Genomic DNA, 23786 nt, shown 5'->3' with positions numbered 1-23786 from the left:
CCCCCGGGACCTTCCTTTGTATTCAAAAAAACTTGAAACTATCTGTGAAATACTGTATTTAAAGAGCAAATGGATTAGAATTTAAAACTAATAAACTGAACTTATGAGTAAATTCCCAAAGAGTGAATTTTTATAAGAAATATTAGAGGATGGTAGTTTTCAAACCTCTTCCTTAAAGGTGAGAAACGTATTCATTGAATGCGATATTTATTCAAAAGATGCATTCACAAAAAGTGTTTATTTTTTAGCTAGGTAAATATGTTTTGAAAAAATAACATTCACTGAATATGTTCTTTCAAAAGTCTTACTATTTGAGAAAACCTTTCCAAAAACCACCACTCGTGTGTGGACAACGAATAAGTTTAAAATTGGCTGTCGTTACGATTAAGTAACTCAAATAATACAATGACCTTTAGGAGTACTTGCTAGGTCTGTAAGTAATCGAAAGAGTTGCTCAAACGCCAAGAGTTTGTAGGTATGTGGTCCAGCGGACTCCACTCAAAAAGGAATAAGCCGTAAGCGAATGACTGGCTCCTGCATTGGGCATGCACATACACCAGCAGACATCATAATTGGCCTTCGGGAGCAATTGGCCATAAGTAGAAGTGGCTGCCGAAAGATTTGGACCTGAAGTTTCCAAACATTCGAGTATACTGGTCTGACAGCTAAAGGCATTGAACTCACAACTATGGCAACACTGGGAGCTGGACGAATATCTGGTAGCATCCCAATATACTATACAAAATGCATAGAGGAAAAGGATAGGGTAGTACGTGTGTTTAGGAGGAAGAGAGCTATATATAAGATTTAACCCAAAAAACAGAAAGAACTGCTATTTTTGTCATTTCGGGGTCAGTAAAAGTGGCAAACAACTGTTCCGACAAAATTTCAATCATCTGGTGGGAAGTCTTCATCAGAAGCATTATCCAGAAAAGAACCCAGAGTCTTTCTCAGAATGCTAAAAGTTTTGTCATCCTGCAAGGCAAAAAGAGAGAAAGGTCATTGTCAACAAGATCACATAAACACGTACAGGCACAAAAAGAGAGGGAGGAATTATATGTTCACCTGTTTCTTCTTCTTCAGCGACTCCTCCAAGTCAGTAATTCTACTTGCACAGGCTTTCTCAAGTTCAGCTATCATACTCTTCTCTTTCTTCCCTGAAAATTTGGAAGTATACAAGTCAAGTTGTTTCTAAAGACAGAACAGGGAATAACTTGAGGTCCTGTTGCTCACTTAATTGTTCATATCGCATGAATAATTTTTCCTTTTCTTCCTCGTACTTCGAAATTGCGTCTGCAGAACAATAAATAACAGTCACTACAAACTTTTTTAGGGCAGTCATTAACAGCCAAGGTCCTTCACCTACCAGGTAAATGAGTAGAACGAAAATATTATAAAATTAACATGATTTAATGGTTGAAGGTCCGAGTCTGGACCAACATCACTTTAAAGCTATGCATAAATCACAGAAAAACAGCATCTTTCAATTGGGCATAACTAGTTAGTTAGGAAAATAGCAGCATCTTTCAGGAAGAATTGATCCCATATCTGACTGTTCTTGATAGGAGAAAAGGGGGAGCTCAAATTCAGTCAGTGATTTTTTTAAAAAGTGTTTCTTATAAATAATTGAGGAGAATTTTTCATGAGAAACACAGGTACGGAAATGGAACAGTGCTGCTGTGTGAGGTACAACTGACCATGGAATTGGACATTTTATGCAAAATTCACATGCTCAAAGTGCTTACCCTTCAAACCCTGCATATGTACAGTTTTCTCCTTGCAGAAATTCTCGTACACTGCTTGAAACTTGGTAGATTCATTCTTCAACAAATTTTCACACTGCAAAGTCATAAGCGTACCCATTCATAGCAAAGCATTAAACTCAAGCAAAATTCAGCCAATTTGATTTCGCCATTCCAGTGCAAACCTCTTTTGAGCTCTTTGATAGCGCTTTAGCAAAAGCTTGCCTGAAAATTCAGCAGAAAAGAGAACAATGAGAGATGGTTTTCCATTCACTTGGAGATGAAATATGCTACTCCAGCAAACTTCTACACAGCAAAAACTTAACATCTTAAAATTTTTGAGGTGGACTGTGAATATAATGGATGATAACTTTTCACCTGTCCTTCTCAAGCTTTGTTCTCAACTCATCAAGATTTGACTTGATCTCTGATGCCACACTGTGAACAAAAAGCCAGTTAACAGTTGGCAGGGGTATCAAAAATATATACGAATACAAGCAATAAACTAGTGCACCCAGTCATTAGTCGAACCCCATTGGGAACTTGGACAACCCAAACATGAATCTCTTACACACCTCAGCAATTTCGAGCTCACGGAAAATAGATAATTTATCAGCTCTAGACTCATTTTTACTATACCATCAAATATACTAAAACCAGAATCTACAACTAATGTCAGATTCTCTGAGATAGTGCACGCATCCAACATGATTACTGTATCACCAATTTAGAGTATTTTGGGGCAAAATCTCTCCAAGCAATTCTAAGAAAACTCAAATAAGAATCGCATGAAATATCAAGAGCTGAAAGGTAGAATATTCTGGAATCCGTATTGTTTAATCTGGTATACGCAAAATAAAAAACAATAAAACAGATGTTTCAACTCAATCCAGAGCAGCTGAATTAGTGGTCTACAAAATCACCAACAAGCTGAAGCAAACTTTCAGAGCTACAAAATTATAGTAAGCTAGAAATATCAAAAACCACATGCTTCAATCTCGCTATGGTACATTTACAAACTCGCATTGTTTCACATCCATTCTAACGAAAACCGGCTGAATAAATCTTCACGGCAACATAAACAGCATCCGAGCAAAGATTTGAGACATGAAGTAAAACAGAAAGCTCCATAACAATTTACTCAGTTCGTAAATCAGCATATACACATTCTCACTCACACACACAGAGACGACAAGCATAACCAGGAAAGGACTTTCATGCTTACCACTATACAGCTTCAATTACGAATACAAAATAGGTAAAAGTATCATAAATATCAAAATTATACATAGAAAACTAAGCAAACACAAATTCTGGTTTCGTGAATCCAGATATAAGGAAAAAGTTAAAAGCCGTTGAAAATTAACCTGGAAATAGTTTCTTCGTTCTTCTTCTCGCCGTCCTTTTGAGCTTTCTGCCTAATTTGCTGCAGAGCCGTCATAATTCCTTTAATATCACTGCAATTTCAACATTTTATTCTTAATTAAATCTACATATTCGAGCAAAAATAATCGAAAAAACAGGAATAGAACTTCGACGGACTTGGAGAGATCGGCGTCGAAATCATCTTCTATGACGACTCGCTTCAGCCTCTCCGATTTCGAAACATCTGATTCACTGCCTCGCTTCTTCGAGCTTGATTTTCCCGCCGTCGCTGCCGACATTTTCAAATGTTTTGGAGAAATTTCTTCGTTTTTGTTCTCCTAAATTGAGCGATTTCTGTGCTCTGGATATTTGTGAATTTTGAGAGAGATTTTTGAATTGGAGAATGAGACTACACTGGTCTAGTTATTTGTAATTCTTAATATATTCAGTGGCGCGAAGAAACTCCAAGTCCAAGGTACTGGCTGGTAATTGGGCTGGGCATTCACTCTCTAAATGGGCTTTGACATATCCAATGAAAATTCAGGTTCGTCCTAGCGTATTCGTTTTAATTAGCCCAATAACTATAATGGGCCCAGTTAATAACCACATGGGCCAAAAAACTCATTGGAAATGAGAAACACCGGCAAGGAATGGAAAGTGGCATTCAGTATTCTATTTAGGGCTTTTGTTTTTTTATTGATTATTTTAACTAATTATAGATTCTGATTTTGGATTATCAGTTTCTGTTATGTTTTCGATTACTTTTGTATTCTGATTATAGATTTTTTAATGACCAAAAAAGTAAATTTTATAATATCCCAAAAGTAGCTTTTGCTATTTTTGATTAGTCTCCATAATCAATTTTTATAATTAGACTTTATAAAATTTAAAGCAACAGAAAACAAGGTCTTGGAACCTTTAGAAGTGGTGAAGGCATTGCTTGTGGACAATCTTATGGGAGCTTCTTTTGTTTTTTTTTTTTTCTTTTTTTGAAATTAAAAATATTTTGGGAGCTTCTTGTTACATAGGTTGCCTCCTTCTGATTGCAAATTAAAAAAAAAGGTTAACCAGATTTATTTTTGATCAATTATCTTTGGTTAATAAAAAGTTTTTGGAGTCTTTTTCATATGTGGTTTTTAAATTATCCTTTTTTGTTTCACATGCATTACATCATAAAAAGTTTTACAGTAAAAGTTTTTTCTGAACGAATTGTTTAATCATCTCTTCTAACTAGTAACTACGGAAGTATAAGCCATTGAAATAGACCTTTTCAACTTTTGAAGGGGAATAGGGATCTAACAACGATTTTATATAGGGTGTGTTTGGATTGATAATTTTTTAAAATAATAATTTACGTACATTACAAACATATTTTTAAACTTATTTTTTTATATTATTAATTATTTTTTTACTTTACAAACATTACATCACAAAAAATACTACTATAACAATTATTTTAAATAATACCATATCATCGGTACTCGTTGATTTTCTGCAGACACGACCCCTTGGAATTTGGATACACCAACCATCATTCATCATGGTGGCTTGATTGACATCAGAAGATTAGTCTTCTAGAAGACCAGGAAAATTTGAACTTTGACCACTTTGTCTCTCGGTCTTTATTTGCACAAGCGAAGCCGTCGCAGTCGTCTGGATGGTCGGTTCAATATTCGTGACGTTTGGACAATCTTTTCAACCGATTAAATTTGTGATTTTTTCGCAAAACATTTTTTTTACGTTTTCTATAAACATACTTTTTAAAGATTAATTTTTCCTACATAGAAAATATATACACTGTGAGCCAGCGTTAGATAATTGATAGCTATACAAAATTTAAATTTGAAATTCAACTTTTACAGAGATGTCATGAATCAAGTGGTGACAGTGTATTATACACTGTCAGTATATATAAGATTTATTAATTTTTTTAATCACATTTTTAACTTACATATATCAAATTATTACAATATAATTTTCTACAAAAATTTCTAAAAGTAACAGTTAATGAATCACATCTAAACGGGAGCTGGACGTTAACTTTCACTTTTTGGAGGCATGCTAACAGAGGATGCTGTAATAGGAGAAGAAAATCTCACTTGGATCTTTGAAACTTTCCCCATTTCCGTCAATTCCATTAATTATAAAATTCATTAATGGTAGGTTTTTCTTTGTCTATTCACGACTGCCCATGCCAAGGTACAAGGAGCTAGAAAGATCAACTGATCCTTTTTCATAGATATGTAGTATATTTTTTTTTATACGATAACTCCACGTTTAACGTTCTTGGCCCGCAACCGTCGCCTTTTGAAGATGGAGATGCATGGGATTCTAAAATCTAATGAAATTCATGCTACACGCACAGGGCCTGCTCTCACTTAAATCCCGTTACCTGATTTTATATTCTGATTTTGAATAATTAAATTTTTTTTATTATATGTATTTTTACTTTTTTATGTTCGGTTTGTTTCGTTTCTATATTTCAGATATTTTTTTTTCAATAGTCAATAAAGTTAAAAGTTAAGATCTCAAATCAAACAAGACTAATTAAGTAGCAGATTTAGAAATACTCTCTAATACAGATTAGTTTAGAGAGGGCAGGAGCTGGGAAAAGTTGAATGTTCATGATTTCAACTGCCGGTCAACTGGTTTGCTTTTTTTTTTTTTTTTCTTTATTGACTAATATTGGTAGAAGTACAAAAGTAATTTGCATCAACATGTTTACCAACAAGTCAATTTGTTTTAGGGAATTCCTAGAAGGTGGCCGGATGAGAAAATTGGGGAGGAGTTATTTTCTTCAAATGGTCTTCTGCTTGGAAATTCCTGTGATGCTCATGACATCCAACTTTGGAAACTTAAGTCACCGAGTCAATTTGATATATAATAGTTAATCCAATGGTTATTATTAAAGAGTTTTTCTAAAGGGCCTCCACTGACACATATATATATATGTATGCACATATTAATAATAATAATTTTTTCTTGCACTATATACTTTTTTTATTTAATTTTACTTATCCTCTCGTATATTGAGTTAACTTTCTTAATTAATATTATTATAACACCTAAAATATATTTTAACCGGACCCATTATTAAAGATTGGAGTACTTTTAATCCATTAGTTGTGCTAGCGGTATCAAGATATTGATTGGTTTGCTCGCATAAAAAGATGCGCTGTACGTATGTTGTTCGTTTGTTGAATAGGTCAGAGAGTACTAGTCGAAAACGAAAACGTCCATCTAGAAGCAAACCACATATTTTCTGCTCTGTTTTCAAACTCGGACCGGACCGGGCGGTCGAACCGGTTGAACCGGGAACCGGCCAGGTAGCCGGTCCGAGTCACATTAGAAAACCGGAAATTTAAAACCCGGTCAAAGCCGGTCAAAAACCGGGTTTGACCGGGTTTGACCGGGAAAAAACCGGTTTTTCCGGTTCAACAGTATTTTTTTAAAAAAAAAATTCAAACTTTTTAATATTATGTTTTGACCCCCTAAATTGTTAAAACTTATTGATATACCTCAAATATTTGATACTTTATAAATATTGTCCTAAAATTTGATGTTATTTTTCAATTAAATTCATAATTTTAATTCTAAACTTGTTAATATTTATTAAATAATATAAATTGCTACTTGATTGTTCTAATTTCTTTGTATTTTCTTGTTAAATATATTTGAAACATCAAATATATATGAATATGCCTTTATTAATATCAATATATTATTAGATATTATATATATAACATTTTAATTTTAAAATAATTTTTATTTATGACGTCATCCGGTTCGACCCCTATCGACCCCCGGTCGAACCCATTGACCCCTGACCCCTGACCTCGGCCGAGTCGCTATCCGGTCCGGTTCTGAAAACATAGATTTTCTGATGCCATGACACCAAGGTGGAAGTGGAACTTGCTTGGTAGTCCTACCAAGCAAGCATCCATCAAAGTTTGCATATTTCCTTGACGTATTTGGATTGGATTCCAAAAGGTTTTTTTGAAACCCTTGCTATTCTTCTTTTAAAATTGCCTTATTTAATTTTTACTATGATCCCATAGTTTACTGATCGTCGCAGTTAAATGTTGTGCTCCACAAATGGACTTTAATTGTGAGGGACTTAGCATCAGATCAAATAGGGTGATGGAACTAGGAACGGATTTGTCAACACAAGTTGATTCAACTGGTAAGGATATGCCACTTCTCTACAAAATTATATTTGAATCTCACTGTCGATGTGAGAATCGTGTTAATAAACGATCTGTAACAACTACAGTTTCGGAGAGACTGTTATGATAATCAGCGCCAGATTCATCCAAACTTTTTATTTAAAAAAGAAAGAAACGCACTTGGTATGGTAGTACGCGTCAAATTGGGTGATAGAGCCGTAAAGGTTTGCTGCGAGGCATGCGATGCTTACAAAAGGAATCGCCAACCACTACAAATGTCACCAAGGGCGGGGCGAGCTGTTGAGGATTATATCATGTGTTAGCCGGCTGCAAGAATGAATCGATTTTGTCCGCAGTAGTATACTACTGGTTCAGGTTTGCACCTCTCTATTATTTGGCCTGTTATAATCTGTTTTTGTAATTTTTTGTGATCGTAATCTATTAGTAGTATTTTTTAAAATGTATTTGTGGGCTTTGTGTGACTTGCTTTTAAGGATTAATGGCAAAGGTCGTTCAATAGGTTTGAGAACAACTCTTGCTTCTTCAAGTTTGTTAAAACCGAGATATAATATCGAATTGTACTCTTGAGAAACAAGCTCTTAAATCTTAATGAGGTTTTTCGGCCATTCCCCCTTACTTGTGTTGGTCCGGAAGTGGAAAGATTTTCAACCATTAAAGGGTTTATTAATTTGAAACTCAAGCTACAAGTAGAGAATGATAGATGGCAAAATTTAATACTACTTTGATTCATTCTCATATAATTCTCACAATACACCAAACAATGGATTTAGGTTATAACCAAATCCAATCCTACCCCTCATATCCATTTACTAGACACTCCTCAATCTCGATGAATGATGTTAGTTTTTACAAGAAAAGCATAATACATGTACATATATTATGTGTGTGCGCGCCTACATATACATGTTGTTTATTTTCTTGGTCAGTTCTTAGTGCTTAAATCTTAAGTAAACTCATATTAAGTGGCAATTTTTTGATAGGAGGCAAATATTGGGTTTGTTTGGATTGAGCTTTATTTCCCTAAATTTATTTGCTTACGTCATCATTACAATTTCCAATACACCTTTTTACCTTCCCAATTACCTTTTTATCTCACATACATCACATCACAAAAAGTGCTACAGTAAAAATATCTCTAATAATTCACAATCCAAACAGACCCAATCCTTGACCTACCATCCTATGCTAAAGGCAGCGGCCAACTCCACTAAAGAGAGTTGGTTATCATGTGTCCTGTGTTCTATAGGTTCTTTTATGAACCCTTTATGTGAAAGTAAATATGCGAATTTAAGACATGAAGAGGCTGTGTGTTATATGAGTACACAGCTACTCTCCTTGTGTACCTGCCTTCCGGGAGCCTTGGATGTGACATTGTGATCTCCAAAAGGGTGTTTAAATTCCAATTATAATAAGCTTAATTTTTTTTTTATAATTAATGATTGAGTGGATAAGAGTTTTAACTCTTTTGTCAAATTCACACTTTGAAGGGGCCAAGTGAGTATGAAGTAAAAGTAATTAAATCATTAGGCCAAATATTGATGCTATGAAGGTGCCTTGGTAGCTGAGATTTTATCTGCTACAAGATAAAGACAATAATTACAATTTCCAATTATGCATTAATATGTTAAACATTATTGTCAAATGGCTGTAATGTATCGTTACTTGAAATGTCTCACCTTTCATTTTCAAAATACGATCTTTGTTAGATCTGAAATTTATTTTATTATGCCACTTTTCTCAACCTGATATTCAATTTGAAGTGGTTAACTAGTAATTGAAGAAATGCTGATATGTCAATTGGACTGTGCATGAGTTTTATCCAAATTTGGAATATATTTTGAAACATTCGACCGTAATCTTTGTTAATTTTTCAGTGTGTTGTAATCATTGTTAGTTTTTCAAATTTGTTGTATGGTTGTATTTTATTGTCATTAGTGCTCTGAAATTATGATGTTTGTAAAAAAAAAAAAAAAGGTAAAGAAATAAAAAGGAAAATGGTTCAAAATATGTCTCACATTTCATCAAATGAATTGTTTCGTCATTCACTTTTAAAATAGTAACCTTATATCCTTTAGCAAATTAAGTTGATAAAATTTGATCTCAATTTAGGTTTCTGACACCCTGAATCCGTCACAAGACCTATAACAACATTATTTTTTTTTCAGAGCAAAAAATTAGATTTCATTTGTCATTAAACAAAATGATCCGATCTGTATTTATCTTTACTCCTAGAAAATAGACTCTAATCCAAATTACATTTTTTTCCTAAAAAAGATTGGATATGATCCAATTTATAGTATTCATTTTTGTCACTAAACAAGTGAAATTTGACTTTTGTTATACATAAAAAATGATTGTATGTGAATTATACGATGATTTCAGGCTAAAAAATGGTCGAAAATTTAGATTTTGACCAAATTTTACTAACTTAAATTTATAAGGAATTTAAAGTTAATATTTTAAAAGTAAACGATGAAAAAAATTTATTTAACGAAATTGAAGGAATATTGTCAACAAATTCCTCCCAAAGGCGATTGATCAACGATCATTAAATGTTAGATTCAAAGTAGTATGGGACCGAACTTCAGTGGATGAGTGGTGAGGCTGAGGCATGAAAATTAATTGCCGTGAACGATGTGAGAGAGAAATTTGATGGATATCTTTTGTCAAAGATCAATCTTCTAGAAGAGCCACTGCAGAGACTTGTAAAAGGCGATCTAGAACTAGAAGCAGCAGAATTAAGCAGGCAGGTCCTCTGGTCCCGTCAAACTTCCATCATAATTCATACCACTACAGTACTACACTGATCAATTCAAATGCCGTTAAGGACCCATCCCCCCGACTCGTGGTACTATGACAAACGTAGTAATTTTGATCGTCAATGTCACCATTTAATTGAGGGCGACCTCTCCTTCGCGCCCGCGTTTTCTTTTCGTGTAGTATATCATTTCTTCTAAGCGTATTTACCAATTTTGGCTCAAAATCATTTCCATACGAACTTCAACTTCGTCGAATTTTAATTTCGAGAACTATTTACTAAAAAGGAAAATATACTCCGCAAACGCAAGTATCTTTAACTAAGAGCATAAAGCAATTGTCTTTTGAGTAAACTTGTGGGGTTACTTCAGATTCTGGATGCGTGTGTTTCTTTGCGCTGTTGAGAGTTAACTAGGAGCATAAAGTAAAAGTTTAAGATAGAAAATTGAGAGAGAAAAAAAAAAGGTATATGAAGCGTGTAACTTGGAAGGTAAAATCATAATGCTAAGCCTTGGGCCTTATTTGGAAAGTCAATTTTCATCAAAAAAAATTTTATGTTTTCTATGAACATATTTTTTAATCAATTTTTTATCTCACATATATCAAATAATCACTATAGTACATTTTTTTAATAAAAACTACAGAAAATTACAATTCAAACAAGACCTTAATTTATATTATGTTGATATATCACACACACACGCGTGTATGAATTATTCTTATATTATACACTATTATAGTTAGATGCATGATATATATACAAAATTTGAGTTTTAAATTTAAATATAAATTATGTATTATGCATCCAATGATTAAACTATATATAGTGCTAGTGTATAGAAAATTGATTATATATATATATATATATATATATATATATATATATATGAAATAAAATGATGTTTTCAGTTAGTTACATATATGGTAACTTGTTGAACTGGATATATCCACGTTCTGACAAATGGATTATTTATCTTTTTGCCATGTGGATCTCTTTAATGTTTGGTATTTTTTTTATTTTTAATTATCTATCTTTTTGCTGTAACATTTAATTTTCTTTTTTTTTTACTTCCTTATTTATAATAACTTTCAATCAATTTATTAATTTTTGCCTTATATATATTCATTTCGATTATACCTTACTAAATCTTGTTCTCAATCAACTTATCATTTTTGTTTTTTAAAATCATTCAACAAATTATATGCAGTCCCATTCATATAACGGGGCTAAAAACTAGTACATAATTAAAATATAATCAAATTATTTAACTGGATAAGTCTTTTCGATGTTTGAAACGATGTGAGCATACTGTCTTTCGATCTCTTTTGGTGGTTTTCTTTTTTTTAATTTCTCTTTTGTACATTATTTTTGTACTGCTTGCAAATATACTGCTTATTTATAAGTTATACACTTATACTGCTTGATCCACGCACATATTTAGCTATATTATTAAATTTTTGTGGTTCCAAGGAAAAATTAGTAAATAATCTAAATATACTTTTCGAAAAATATATACACCACATAGGTAAATAAAAAAACACGACCACCTTCTGAGATTTTAACCGAGTAAGCATAAAAAGTCACATTTTAGCCATTTAATATTATCTTAGAAAGTAACAAAAAGAAAAAGAAAATAGAAGCTTCGTCCTGGATTTGGCTACCGGTGACAAGGACAATATAACACATAGACTGTAGCGCACGTGTATTTCCTCGTTCTCACCCGTAACAAAATGCCACGTCAGCCCATCAAACAAACGGCACCACAAAAAAAAAAATTAAAGAAAATAAAAAATACAACTCCACTAGTTTCCCCTGTTGAGAAATTCTTCACCTGTGTATATATATTTTAGCCCCCTATTAACTCCCAAGACTCCCCAAAGAGTAAGGCCATCAGCTCATCAACTGCCAACCACCACCACCGTCCTCCGCTCCCCCACCTTAACTTCATCAAGTTTACACTCATTCTCATTTTTTCCTGAAAAAATTCTACTGGGTTTCTCCTGAGATTCTCTGAACAACTCCAGATTTATCAGATCTTCTCTCAAGAAGAGCCATTGAAGCACTGGAAAGCTGAACAGCTCCTTCTTGGAACAAGGATCCATCAATTTTTTTTTTTTTTAGGTGTGTATCCTTGATCATCTTTATTGTGTATCCTTGGCTAGTATTTTTTTTCTTTTGTTAGTCTGGGGAACTTTTGTATTGGCCTTATGTGGTAGCTCTGCAAGTTTTACGTTAACATGTTGGAGCAAGAGACTAATTTTGCATAGTTGTTGAAGATCATGTTAATGTAAAATTTAATTTTCTGTAAGTTAATGCGGAATATTCACTTAGATCCATTTCTTTAAGGATTGGTTTTTGCTTGTGAATTGTGATGCTGAGCTTTTTAGTTGGTTATTAGTATGCGAATTGAAACGAATTATTGGGATAGATGTTGGTGATTTTGCATGGATGAAGGGTATTAAGGTAGTATTTGAATTGATTTCTGCGGAGATCTTCAAGATTTGATTTTTCTCTTAAATTTTACAAGATATGCTACTGTATAGTGTATAGGACCACTTGGGAATTATATGTATGTCTGAAACTTCTATGCTTTGCTTGCCAATTTTGTCGCCTGTCTGAAACAGAAGCCAAGCCCTTTTACCTTTCTAGTTTTCCCTGTAACTTTTCAATGTCTTCAATTTGGTTGATCACTAGGGTGTTGAGATGGAAATCTTTCTCTTAATTGGAGATTCATTTATGAAAAAAAAAAATAAACTAAAGAGCTGCTAGTATTCAGAAATTTGAAGGAGTCTTCTGTCAAGGATCACATGTATTATCTTTTGGAGGCCTGCCTCCATCCTTTGTTTGTTTACTAAATTCGTGCTGATGGGCCCTTTAGTTATGTTGATTCATGCAACATGTTTTTGGATATTTTTTAAACACCCAACCACCAAACACGACTAAACATACTGAGCTGTACTTGTACCCAAGAAAGATGCATTTTCTCATCTCTTCCTAACTTATTTGGCCGTCAAGCATCTTTTAGCCATGTCTTGACTTGTTGGTCTCCATATGCAATCTTGATGCTCTTTTGACCTCTACTTGTGTTTTCGGTTTACGAATGCTAATCTCTCGAGGCACTAAAAAAAAACATTGTTGTTTTCTGATTGTCTCTTTTCAGACAAAACAATCCTAGGCTGATAGAAGATTGTCAAATCATGGCTATGGAATTTGAGCAACAGCTGGCACAAGATTTGAAATCCATCCCCGCTTCAAAAATAGCAGACTCCGAGAGGGCATCTGCCTGCTTTGATTGTAGCATCTGCTTAGAATCAGCGAACGATCCAGTTGTTACCTTCTGTGGGCACCTCTACTGTTGGCCCTGCATTTATAAGTGGCTAGAGTTGCAGATGTCTTCTCTTACTCAAGATGAGTGCACATACTGCCCAATTTGCAAGGCCGAAATTTCCCAAGAATCCCTTGTGCCCCTTTATGGCCGTGGCCGAAGCCTCTCTGAACCTGTGTCTGACGACAAAGTGACCTCTTCAAGTAAGATCATGGCAATACCTCCTAGACCAAACGCATCTGCTAGACTAGCTCAGACGACTTCCGCCAATCTTCGCCAACAGCTGCCATCTAACAGTCCTTACCTGAATCTACAAACTGAGCCGACAGCCCCGAGTGAGAGTGAGGATTCCAGTTCACCTGCACTAACGGTCCCACTGGCGGTTTGTCATCCTATGAATGGAAACTATGGAGAGATGATATATGCTAGGGCATTTGGTAACTGGGAGAGCTTTTATACATTTCCCAATTCATACCATGCAGAGGGAAGTGCCAGCCCCAGGGTGAGAAGGCAGGAGATACAAGCTCACAAATCTTTAAATAGAATATCAGTTTTTCTCTTCTATTGGATTCTATTGTGCCTTTTTGTATTCTAATCTTGTGCTTTAGCATCGATGACGAAAATGTCTAGCTTAGGTATTCCTCCTCCCCTGACCTCTTTGTACAAATGGATCTCAGAGGCATGTCAATAACCTTCGATTGTTACGACATGGTATGTAATATATGATGATCTGTGGTAATACCCACAATTTTTGCCAAGTCTTGGATGGTTTTCGTTTCTGCTCGAACTTTGATCCTGCCATAGAAGAACTTGAGACTACAACTTGTTTCTGTGCTTAGTTTTGCAATTTGATTCCATGTTGGCCATCGGAGAATATGCGGATAGATTGGCCAGTCAAGCTTATGAAACGAACATAAAACCTTTTTTTTTTTTTTTTTTAATTTCAATCTCTAAACATGTTTCTCAATACTCGTGTAAGATCTTGATTCCAAAAATTAAGATCTTGCACTAGGTCTTTGGTTAATTAGGAGACCTTCTTGGAGCTTATAGTTTTTGGCTCTAAGTTTAATTTTCCCTAGCTCCGTTTGCCTTTTCTCTTACGATTGTTTATTTCTCAGGAGAATGAAGGGGTTAATTAAAATGGCGAAATTCTTGATCTCCAACCAAGAAAGTCGAGCGAAATTGCGGTCAAAGATCAAAAGGATTCTAGTGGAGCTTTAGCACGGGTTTGATTAAATGTTATAAATGATGCGAACATAGGCTTAGTTCTGATGTTAGATTAAACTCTTACTTATCATATAGTTAACATACCAAAAATGTCGGCAGATCATAGGTCGTTCAACACTCTTTATCTAGATGTTGGTGTGTTGTGCACCTTATGTGATGGAATTATTTTGCAGTCATCAATCATTATCATGCGTTGAAGATTTTTTTTTTTTTTTTTGGATATGGATCATGCTTATAGATTTCTCATGTTCTTTATAACTTTGTGGTCCATGTATTTTTTTTTCAATTTAACCCTTTCATATTTGCTGTATTTCATAATAATATGGCTCTATTTGGATTTCCCATTTTTTGAACAACAAGCTTTTCATATATTATATTATAGTAATATATAAACAAAAATAACTCTAAAAATATCCTCTCTCTTCTTCTACCTTCTTTTTCCTCCTCTTCTCCTCCCCTTCTCTCTTCCCCTTTCCTTTCCCGCCACAATCCCTGCCTCCCCCTCCCTGAACTGTCCATGACTAGATCAAGGAGTGGGAAGGAGGGGAGGGACGGGGATATGGCAGGAAAAGGGAAGGAAAGGAGAAGGGAGGATGAGGAAGAGGGAGGACGAGAAAGAAGGAGGGGAGGAGAAAAAGAAAAGAGGAGGAGGAGTTGGCAAGAGGTGGCGGAGGTGGCGAGTGATAGTATTAATTTTTAAAAAATACACTAAAATATATTTTAACTTTAAAAATATCTCAAAAAATGTATTTCAAAAATATCACAAAAAACATTTATAGTGAAAATTTTTTATATACATTATTACAGTAAAATATTTCAAAAACAATTTTAAAAATAGCTAATCCAAATGGAGTGAATGTTTGATAAACTTCCACTGTGAACTTATCCTTTTGCATAGATGTGTGGCCATTCTAAAAAAGTTTCATCCAATGTACCAAACCCCCAAGTTAGTTCCATAATCCAACTACCCCCTCGGTTTTTAGCATTTTCTTTAGAAGTCCTGTCTCTGATAGCAAGGATCGATTGAACTGAACAATAATAATTATAGATCTCGTACTGAAATGGAAGACACAAGAAGCCAAAATGTTGCGCATTGGAAGCTCTAATTCTCTTCAAAGATTGCGCAAAACGAGCCCAAATCGCAAATTGTCATCTTCATACTTTTCTTCTCATTTTACATGATATCCTATCACAGCAGATGATCAGCGTTGCAAATCTTTCAGTGTCTGACAAATGGATTGTCAGCATTTGATACAATTGCATCCATTTTCGGATAAGAATAATGGATTTGCCAGAATGATGTAAGCTACGCATCAAGCTGATTCAGCTGGAAAAAGGACATCTTGAATTATCAAGTTGATACCCTTCTCAGGTTATCTCTTGGTTGGAAGCTTTTTCAGGTTGAATATTCTTCATATTACATAATTGAGAGACATAATTTCATGGGCCATGAGAGTCGAACCAGAGTACAATAAACTACTTATCCCAATCAAGAAGCTGTAGCTTGGCCCTTGATATGTAGGGACTAAAATGAAATTACTAGTGGTTGATTGTACCACGTTCATTGATGAAGGCAGATGCAAGAATCAGATCGGGCATTGTAGGGCATGCAAGGAGGATTCACCTCTTAAACATTTGACAAGGACTCCCATGTGAAATCTGATATACAGGTGTTGGCAGGCAGTGAGAGAATCCCTCCACGCCTAGGGGTACAAGAGTTGTTCACCACTTGATAAAAATTCAATTCATCATTTTTGGATAAGTGTCAAACCCACCCAAGTACAATATATCTCGCGTCAATTCCATACCTAACTTGGAATGTTCTGATATCTAGAGTACGGAAAATAAAGGTGTCATATCAAACAGCAATATATATGATCCCCAAGAGGCTAGTTAGGGGTCAAATAACTGCTTAAACACCTTAAAGTGAAGTCTATGTTGCTACTAAACCACTTCGCCGTGACAACAAGGCTGTTAACATAATATGAAGAGTTGAATAACTGCATATTTACCTGGTGAGTGATGACTAACCGCAGTAAGTGACACTACAAGGAATTGAATCAAATGTACTAGGCAGCCTCGAAAACATTACCTGAAATTGAGCTATCATGAGCGGTTGAAAACCCAATCAGCAAGGTGTATGTATCATTATATATATGCTCTTCATAATGTAATGCCGTTCAAGAAATTGAAAACTTGATGCTGCCATTTCTTCAATATCAGCCATGCAATCAAGATTGAGATTCACCAGACTTGATAAAATCCATGGAGCTATCTTGAACAGCCAGTGAACATAAGCTCTCTTTCTTTATAAGCTTTATGAACTCCTCTGACTTTTCCACATCCCCCCTCTCCATATGTTCCAGACAGGTGTTCAATGTTTCTGTATTAGGCTTGTGATCAGGAGGGCATTTCAAGATTGCCTTCTTCAATGCTTCCACAGCTTTTGAAATCTGATTATCCTTTATGTATCCAAGTGCCATATAAAACCATGTTGTTGCAAAAGGTTCACCCCCTTCTGATAACCCCTTGTCTATAAGGGCCTCAGCCTTCTCCAATTCCCCATTTCTGCAATAAGCATGTATCAAAACATTTGGAACCCGAAAATCATAGGATAATCCCCTCGATTCCCATTCTTTAAAGATGTCCTCAATGCCTCCAACATCGCCAAAGCTCAGTAGTGAGCTCATCATGGTCATGTAACCCTTGTTATTGATCTTCTGTTTTTGCTTGTACATTTCCCATATTCGGAGCACATCATCTCTCCTCTGCATTCCAGCATACAATTTGAGCAGGAAATCATACGGAAATTTTCCTTTCCTTGTGGTTACTGCTAATTCCTCCATTTTCTTCAAAATTGGCAAAGCTTTATCCAACTGACCAACTTTTAAGTACCCCTGGGCTACAACAGCATAGACACTAAAGTCTGGAACAATCAGCGGATCAATTTCCATCATCTTAGCAATTTTATCTACACCTTCAGCATCAGAAGCAGCCGCATAAGCACTTAACCGGATGGTGAGGGTGAATGGGTCAAATTTAATTCCCCTTCCTTCCATTTCATTCATTAGATCATCTAGCTTCTTATAGTTTCCCAAGCCATAATGGAGATTCATCATGAGATTGTAGGGTAGTGGTGAATTAGCATACCCCATTTCCCTCATTTTCTGCATTAAGGCCTCTGCTTTTTCCACTGATTTTTCATGGACATAGCAGTTAAGGAGGGCTATGTGAGCATTAAAGCCTTTTAGCTTACTACTGACATTATTGAAACAGTTCTCAGCTTCCTTCAAGCCATGTACTCTGTGAATCAAATTAATTTGAATGGAAACATCCAGCTCTCTCAAAGGCATGTATCTTTTTTCGGTCATCCACCGTGATACCTAAACATAAATTTGATACAGAATGGAATCATAAGATGAAGGCAACATGACTATAAAATTTTTTTGTACTTTCTACATTTAGGAATATCATACATAAGAACATTAGGAGTCCATTTTCATTCAGATTCGTTCCTTAAAGCAGATGCCCTGCTGCATAAGAAGGTTAAATTTGGCTAACATTCACAACATACAGAGAATGTTATATTCACCTCACCCCTACTGAGTTAACAACTGAACTTCAAGCAAGCATATCAACCATCCCCATCAACATCTCGAGAATTCAATTCCTAGTCACAGCAACACCTCTCATGATACTGCTCTAGTCAGAAGGAAAGGAAGAATCAAAAAGCAAGTTATTTTATCCTTCCCCCTTCCGATCAACCTGACAGGCATATGAATCCACCTATAATTCAATTGTACTGAGTACGGACCAAAGGAGAGATAGCAGCCATTCTGTCACAGCTACAACTTTGCCACTGTGCTGCTTTATCATGCCACCATAGATGGTTTCTTTACCAGTACAAACTATTCTATAGCTTCATGTGATTGAATATGCTAAAGAAATTTTCTAGTTTTCTACCTAAAGTTTGTTAAGGAAAGACACGAGCCCATTTAAGAAAGAAATAATAGAAAACTGGCTGGTCAGGTGCCAAGATCAAGCTTCACAAATAGCTAAAATTCAGTAATTTCAATTTTCAGATATATCTGCGACAATGACTACACCTACAGAAGCATGATGATCACACAAAAGGAGTTACATAAAGTGCGGAAGGTTCATACACGGACCGGGCTTCAAGCTAGTAATTGTGTAGGTTCCATAATTAGTTGCTCCATATTCTAGATTTAAGTATTTGGAACTCCAATTGGATGCATGGTATGTTTCACAAATTTGAAACAGAATGCTTCTTAAGTTTTCTTCAATTAAGTTGGTCGCTTTACTGGGAGCAGTGTCCATATGATTCACGGTTCTTATTCTCAGGCAGTGCATGATAATAAGGTGCAAACAATACTTCGCCCATGAATTTAATGTACGCCAAATTTGGGCTTTTGACCTCCTACTCTTCGCAACCATCAAGTCCAATGAAAGGTCCAAGGTTAATCCAAACTGTTTCATTCGGTCTGCGACAATGTTGCTTGATGTGCAAATGGATGAGGAAAAGAAAAATAAGCTGCGGAAGGTGAAAAAAAGGAGAAATAGTAACGTCGATCTCCTGGCAGTCGACCCTAACTAAAAGTTGATTATTGAAAAATCTAACTTCTATATTTCTGGAAACCAAGTATGATTATCCATATTTCTTTTCAAAAAATTTTACGCATTTACTCATAATAGGAAAAATATCCACAAGCATATAGCCCAACGGAAACAGGAAAACAATACAGAAATTGCATTTCAGTACAAGAAAATGGCAAGGAAGCAAGAGAAAAAGAATGCAAAACCTCGAGGGCATGTTTGTATCTTTTGTATGCTTTCAATTCCTTTACGATGCTCTCTAGATATTCTTTGTGGACAGGTCTTCCTTCGGCAGCCCACTGATCAAGCACAGGCACCACTGAGATTTTTGGATCACCCAGAGGTGAAATTCTTTTGTAAAGATTGTTTGAAGGGTGAGATCGGTCGAGGGATTTTGGTGATCTTGTGCAAAAGAAATGCGTAAACATTTTCTGCGAAGCAGATTTTGAGAGCTGACTAAGGGGATTGGGGAAAAGAATGTTCATTTTTTGGATTGGAGGGAGAGAGTGACAGAAGGCGAGAGCAAATTAGTTTGGGTTTTAAGAAGCACGAGGCCACGAAGGGTTTATGAAATTTGGAGTCTTCAATTCAGAAGCCAGCCATTTCCGTGGCCCTCTAAGCAGTGCTCCCTGCTAAGTGTAGAGTCTCCATTTTTTTTTTTTTCCGTAGGGGGTTGGTAAAATTCAGAAACGGGGTTAATTGTAATTTACCCACTAAAGTCATATCCTGATTTTTCACTTAACTTTCATTTTGTGTCACTTAACCCCTAAAAGATAAAAATACCCCTTTGCCATATAGTTGTTTTCCTTTTTTTTTTATTTGTCTCTAATCTTGTTTTTGTTCCAAAATAGTTTTCTTTTTTTCAAAATTTTATTTATAAGAAAATAATATATTTCTCTAACAAAAAATTTTAGGATGTTTGTTCCCTAATTTACAAAATTAAAAAAACTGCATATTTTTTACAAATCAATTTCATCTATTTTCAAATTTAAGAAATCAAGCAAAAAATATATTCTATTTTCTTATAATTACACTATTCACAGTCAATTACCCATTTTTACAATTACACCTTCACATGTTGGTATTGGACTTTTTTTTTTGTTGATTTTCCTGTAATAAGTTCTTGCTTATTAGGATCTTTTTTATTTGCCAGTTTTTAAAAATTAATCAATTATTAATGTATTCCCTAATTTTGTATGCTCATCTCATACGAAACTTTATTACCATCAATTAGAGTGGTCAATATCAAATTGCATGTTAAAGTTCAATAATTAAGGAAAGCAAAAAAATTTGAAAATTAAAAACTTAGCATAATAGAGCGATATTTTTGTCTCTTAGAGATTTAAGTGATAAAAAATAAATGTTAGAGGAAAAGTGAGAATCACGGAATACCTTAAGGGGATAAATTGTTATTATCATAAATAAAAACAATCAACCGTGGATAGATAAACTGGAGAAAACAGTAGATGGATAAAAAGGAGAAAGTAGCAAGTTGTTTTTTTGTTTTCAAAATTTTTTCCCTGCATCATGCAGTCTGGAATGCTTGATTGGTTATCCTTTGAACGGATCAATCTTGCAGCCCTAGTATTTTCTCAAAATTTTTTGTGATTTTCTTTGCATTGTTTAGCAAGTGAGTAATTATGATCATTTTTGGTGTAAAATAGTGGACTTCAATTTCGACATACAGGAGTTACAAATGCGGGCTTAGACAGGACATTTTTCTTTTCTTTCCCTCAAAGATGGCTTAAAATTAGAGATTCATTTGAGTTTTTACGCTAACGTTTTTACCCAATCTTGAAAAAATTTTAACTTTGATCCTAAAATATTATCAACTGATATTACTTAGGGTGCAAGTGAATGCAAACTACTAGCGAGTAGCTTGGCACCCAACTCATCATATAAGAAAAAAAACTTGCTTTGCTCGTGAAAATCAAGTTCGACCTTGACTTTCAACGAATTTAAATAGTAAGTTTAACTCAAAAGCGAATTATAAAATTATTTAATTTTTACTTATATTTTTTAACTTAAAATTACTTATAAATCCTTCTTACAAACGAAACTGTCTTATTTTGTCCATCAACTCGATTCAAAATCCTGAATAAATGTTTGTTACCCATGGCATCTTGACCTGGCTTACTATTTGCTCTCCCAAAATGTCGTCCTGTTTTCATTGAATTTGATGAGTAAGCGAGGGAGAATGAGTTTCTGGGCCAAGTTAATTGTACTACAAGGCCTCAAAACCATGAAAGGCCTGAACTCCTCCAGCATTGCTTTCCAGACCATTTCAACCTCTCAGAAAACTCAAGTGATGCCAAATTCCTTGTACACGCTCGGACGAGGCTTATAAGTTATTTATCCATTGAACTCGGACGGACGGACATTAATTATTATCCAACTGATTTATCTGGTTCATTTCATCCTTCTTCTGCAAACTTTCTTATGGCTGATGAATATGAATCTCTACTTCATTTAGTTCTTTGACGTGCACAAATCCATGAGATGATCACCTTGAAGCAACATACATACTTAATCCTAAGCTCTTTTCTCGATCATACTCACATGTTTTTTTTTTTTTTCTATCAATTAACCAAACCACCAAACAGTAAACTTAACCTGTAGAACCATGGATCTATGACGACTGTACCTGATATCTGTCCCAAGCAACCGTCTGATATAAATATGAAGGTGTGAACTGAGGAAGGACTCAATAACAAGGCCTTAGTTTTGGTCTGCCATGCAACCAAATGACCCAAATTTCGTGCATGTTCGAGAACCATTTTGATTTCTAGCTTCTTTTACCAAGTCTCATGAGTTTCACTGAAAAAATATATACATACATACATATATCTTTGTTGACTAAGATGAGTCTGATGTCCCTTTCTGAGCTCTGATTAATTTCAAAGTCGTAGGCACAGTTAACGCTGTAAATCTTGGGACGTGGTACTTAATTAAGTTTTGGTGATATTTTGGAGACAAACACTGATATATTTTGATTTGTAAAAGAAGATCTGAATGAAAGTTGATTATAGTGATCATTAAGGTTGAGTTCTAAGATTTAGAAGTTCTGGGTTCAAATTTTCCTTCTCCTTTCTTGCTTCTTAATTCCTACCTTTCCTCTATTTAAAAAAAAAAAAAAAAAATCTTCAAACTGTTGAATCATATATGCATACTTTTGGATGATTCTATATTTTATCATTCATTCAACACAAAGTAAAAGCGCATCATTACATTTTTTTTTTCTTGAAAGTCAAAATTAATCCTTCTTTTACAATTTTTTTTTTTTTTTTTTTTGGTGTGTGAGAGCTATTTGATGGAACCCAGTCTTTCTGGGGCTAATAAATACGCCCCTTCTTCTAGTCAAGACTCTCAAGAACAACAATAAAAAGATGTCAGATTTTCAAGTCAACATTCATAATCCAGTTTGAGTCAAGTCTTTTTAATCAGGTTCCGAACTTCTTTATTCACATTGTAGTGATTTACAACTGCAGCGGCTAATAGATACAAGGTATAATGTTCCAACTACAGACTTTGGCAATATAGCCAACTTCACGCCTGATCACGAACAAAACTAACCTGTGCAGGGTAGATGGAGACAATTATATTCATACTTCATAGTTTGAAACAAGATCTATTGTCAAAGAATTCGTGATTCATATGTGTATACATCTGTTTATATTCACTAAATACATTTTACATAACGCATAATTCCGTCGTGCAAAGCTAAAGATTTGGATGGTGATTCTATTGGATAAATTTTTAAGACTATCATGCGAGTTCCTGATGTGTAACATGTGAGGTAATCGAGTTTGAAGTCTAAAATAGAGGAGAAGTTTTTCTCTTTCTAAGCAAACGCAAGCAAGGACACGAATACGCAGTTGAATTCAAGGACATGTACCTGTAGTACGTCAACCCCTCAATTAGTCTTTAGAATTTATAAACATACCATGCATGGAAAAGTCTCCGAGTGAAACCATTTTTTAATCTGTATATGCCTCCGGGCTTGTCTTCTCCGGGCTTGAATCTATTAGAACATTCAGGATTGAATAAGCATAATGTATTGCATGAATTAGGAGTTTCACGATCGAAGACGTATTACTATTTTTGAGAAGAAAGCTACAGTTTTTGTTTTTTTTTTTGGGGTTCAACACTCGAATTCAATGGGCATAAATAAAGGCATAAACCACGAAAAAATAGTCTCCAAAGGGGACCCGGAGCGCGTAGTCAAATCAGGTTTGCTGCCACCTTACCATTATATCTTCATGGCTCCTGATTTCTTTTGCGTATGTTTTTTGTATTTTGGTTTTTTGTTCTGGGGCGGATGTTTTTGCCTGTTAGTTTTTGTTTTTGGTGTCCGGTTCCACATTTCAATGGAAGCTACACGAGCTTGATTTCCTTGACCCGCACTTGATTTAGAATTTTTCTACATTTGACCAAAAAATATGTTTTACCACGGAGCAAGGAAAACATAGAATCGTGAAAATTGTTTGCAAGAAATTAGAAACTCATTTCTTTGGTACGACTAGGTTTAGATGCATGTCGATCAATTCTAGAGTTATATTAATTATTAG

At 34.9% G+C, this 23786-nt stretch overlaps 2 protein-coding genes and 1 long non-coding RNA gene across 6 annotated transcripts; 1 reads left to right on the top strand and 2 right to left on the bottom strand.

Moving 5' to 3' along the window:
• Window positions 1-357: 357 nt before the first annotated feature.
• On the bottom strand, window positions 358-3520 carry LOC113721946 (uncharacterized). Its single transcript, XM_027245613.2, has 8 exons — window positions 3285-3520; window positions 3110-3199; window positions 2121-2180; window positions 1928-1967; window positions 1746-1839; window positions 1234-1293; window positions 1066-1157; window positions 358-975 (listed from the first exon to the last, which is right to left on the bottom strand). Exons 1-8 carry the CDS (start codon window positions 3404-3406, stop codon window positions 889-891), a joined length of 645 nt encoding a protein of 214 aa, XP_027101414.1. The 5' UTR covers window positions 3407-3520; the 3' UTR covers window positions 358-888.
• Window positions 3521-11877: 8357 nt separating this feature from the next.
• On the top strand, window positions 11878-14135 carry LOC113726013 (uncharacterized). Its single transcript, XR_011838986.1, has 2 exons — window positions 11878-12173; window positions 13213-14135. It is a non-coding gene; the product is annotated as an uncharacterized lncRNA (long non-coding RNA).
• A 1735-nt stretch (window positions 14136-15870) lies between these two features.
• Window positions 15871-19856, bottom strand: LOC113726012 (pentatricopeptide repeat-containing protein At2g20710, mitochondrial). 4 transcript variants are annotated; one of them, XR_003457457.2, is made up of 3 exons: window positions 19425-19856; window positions 16697-17987; window positions 15871-16616 (listed from the first exon to the last, which is right to left on the bottom strand). XR_003457457.2 is itself a non-coding variant. In XM_027249465.2 (2 exons), exons 1-2 carry the CDS (start codon window positions 19701-19703, stop codon window positions 16836-16838), a joined length of 1431 nt encoding a protein of 476 aa, XP_027105266.1. In that variant the 5' UTR covers window positions 19704-19856; the 3' UTR covers window positions 15871-16835. The 4 variants fall into 4 exon arrangements, 1 of the variants encoding a protein (XP_027105266.1); XR_011838985.1 differs by having other exon boundaries at window positions 15871-16434; XR_003457458.2 differs by having other exon boundaries at window positions 15871-16307.
• Between the last annotated feature and the right edge of the window lie 3930 nt (window positions 19857-23786).

The sequence above is a fragment of the Coffea arabica genome, chromosome 2c, assembly GCF_036785885.1.
Source record: "Coffea arabica cultivar ET-39 chromosome 2c, Coffea Arabica ET-39 HiFi, whole genome shotgun sequence".
Lineage (NCBI taxonomy): Eukaryota > Viridiplantae > Streptophyta > Magnoliopsida > Gentianales > Rubiaceae > Coffea > Coffea arabica.
The sequence above is the reverse complement of the archived record's forward strand: the minus strand, read 5'-3'. Positions and strand labels throughout refer to the sequence as shown.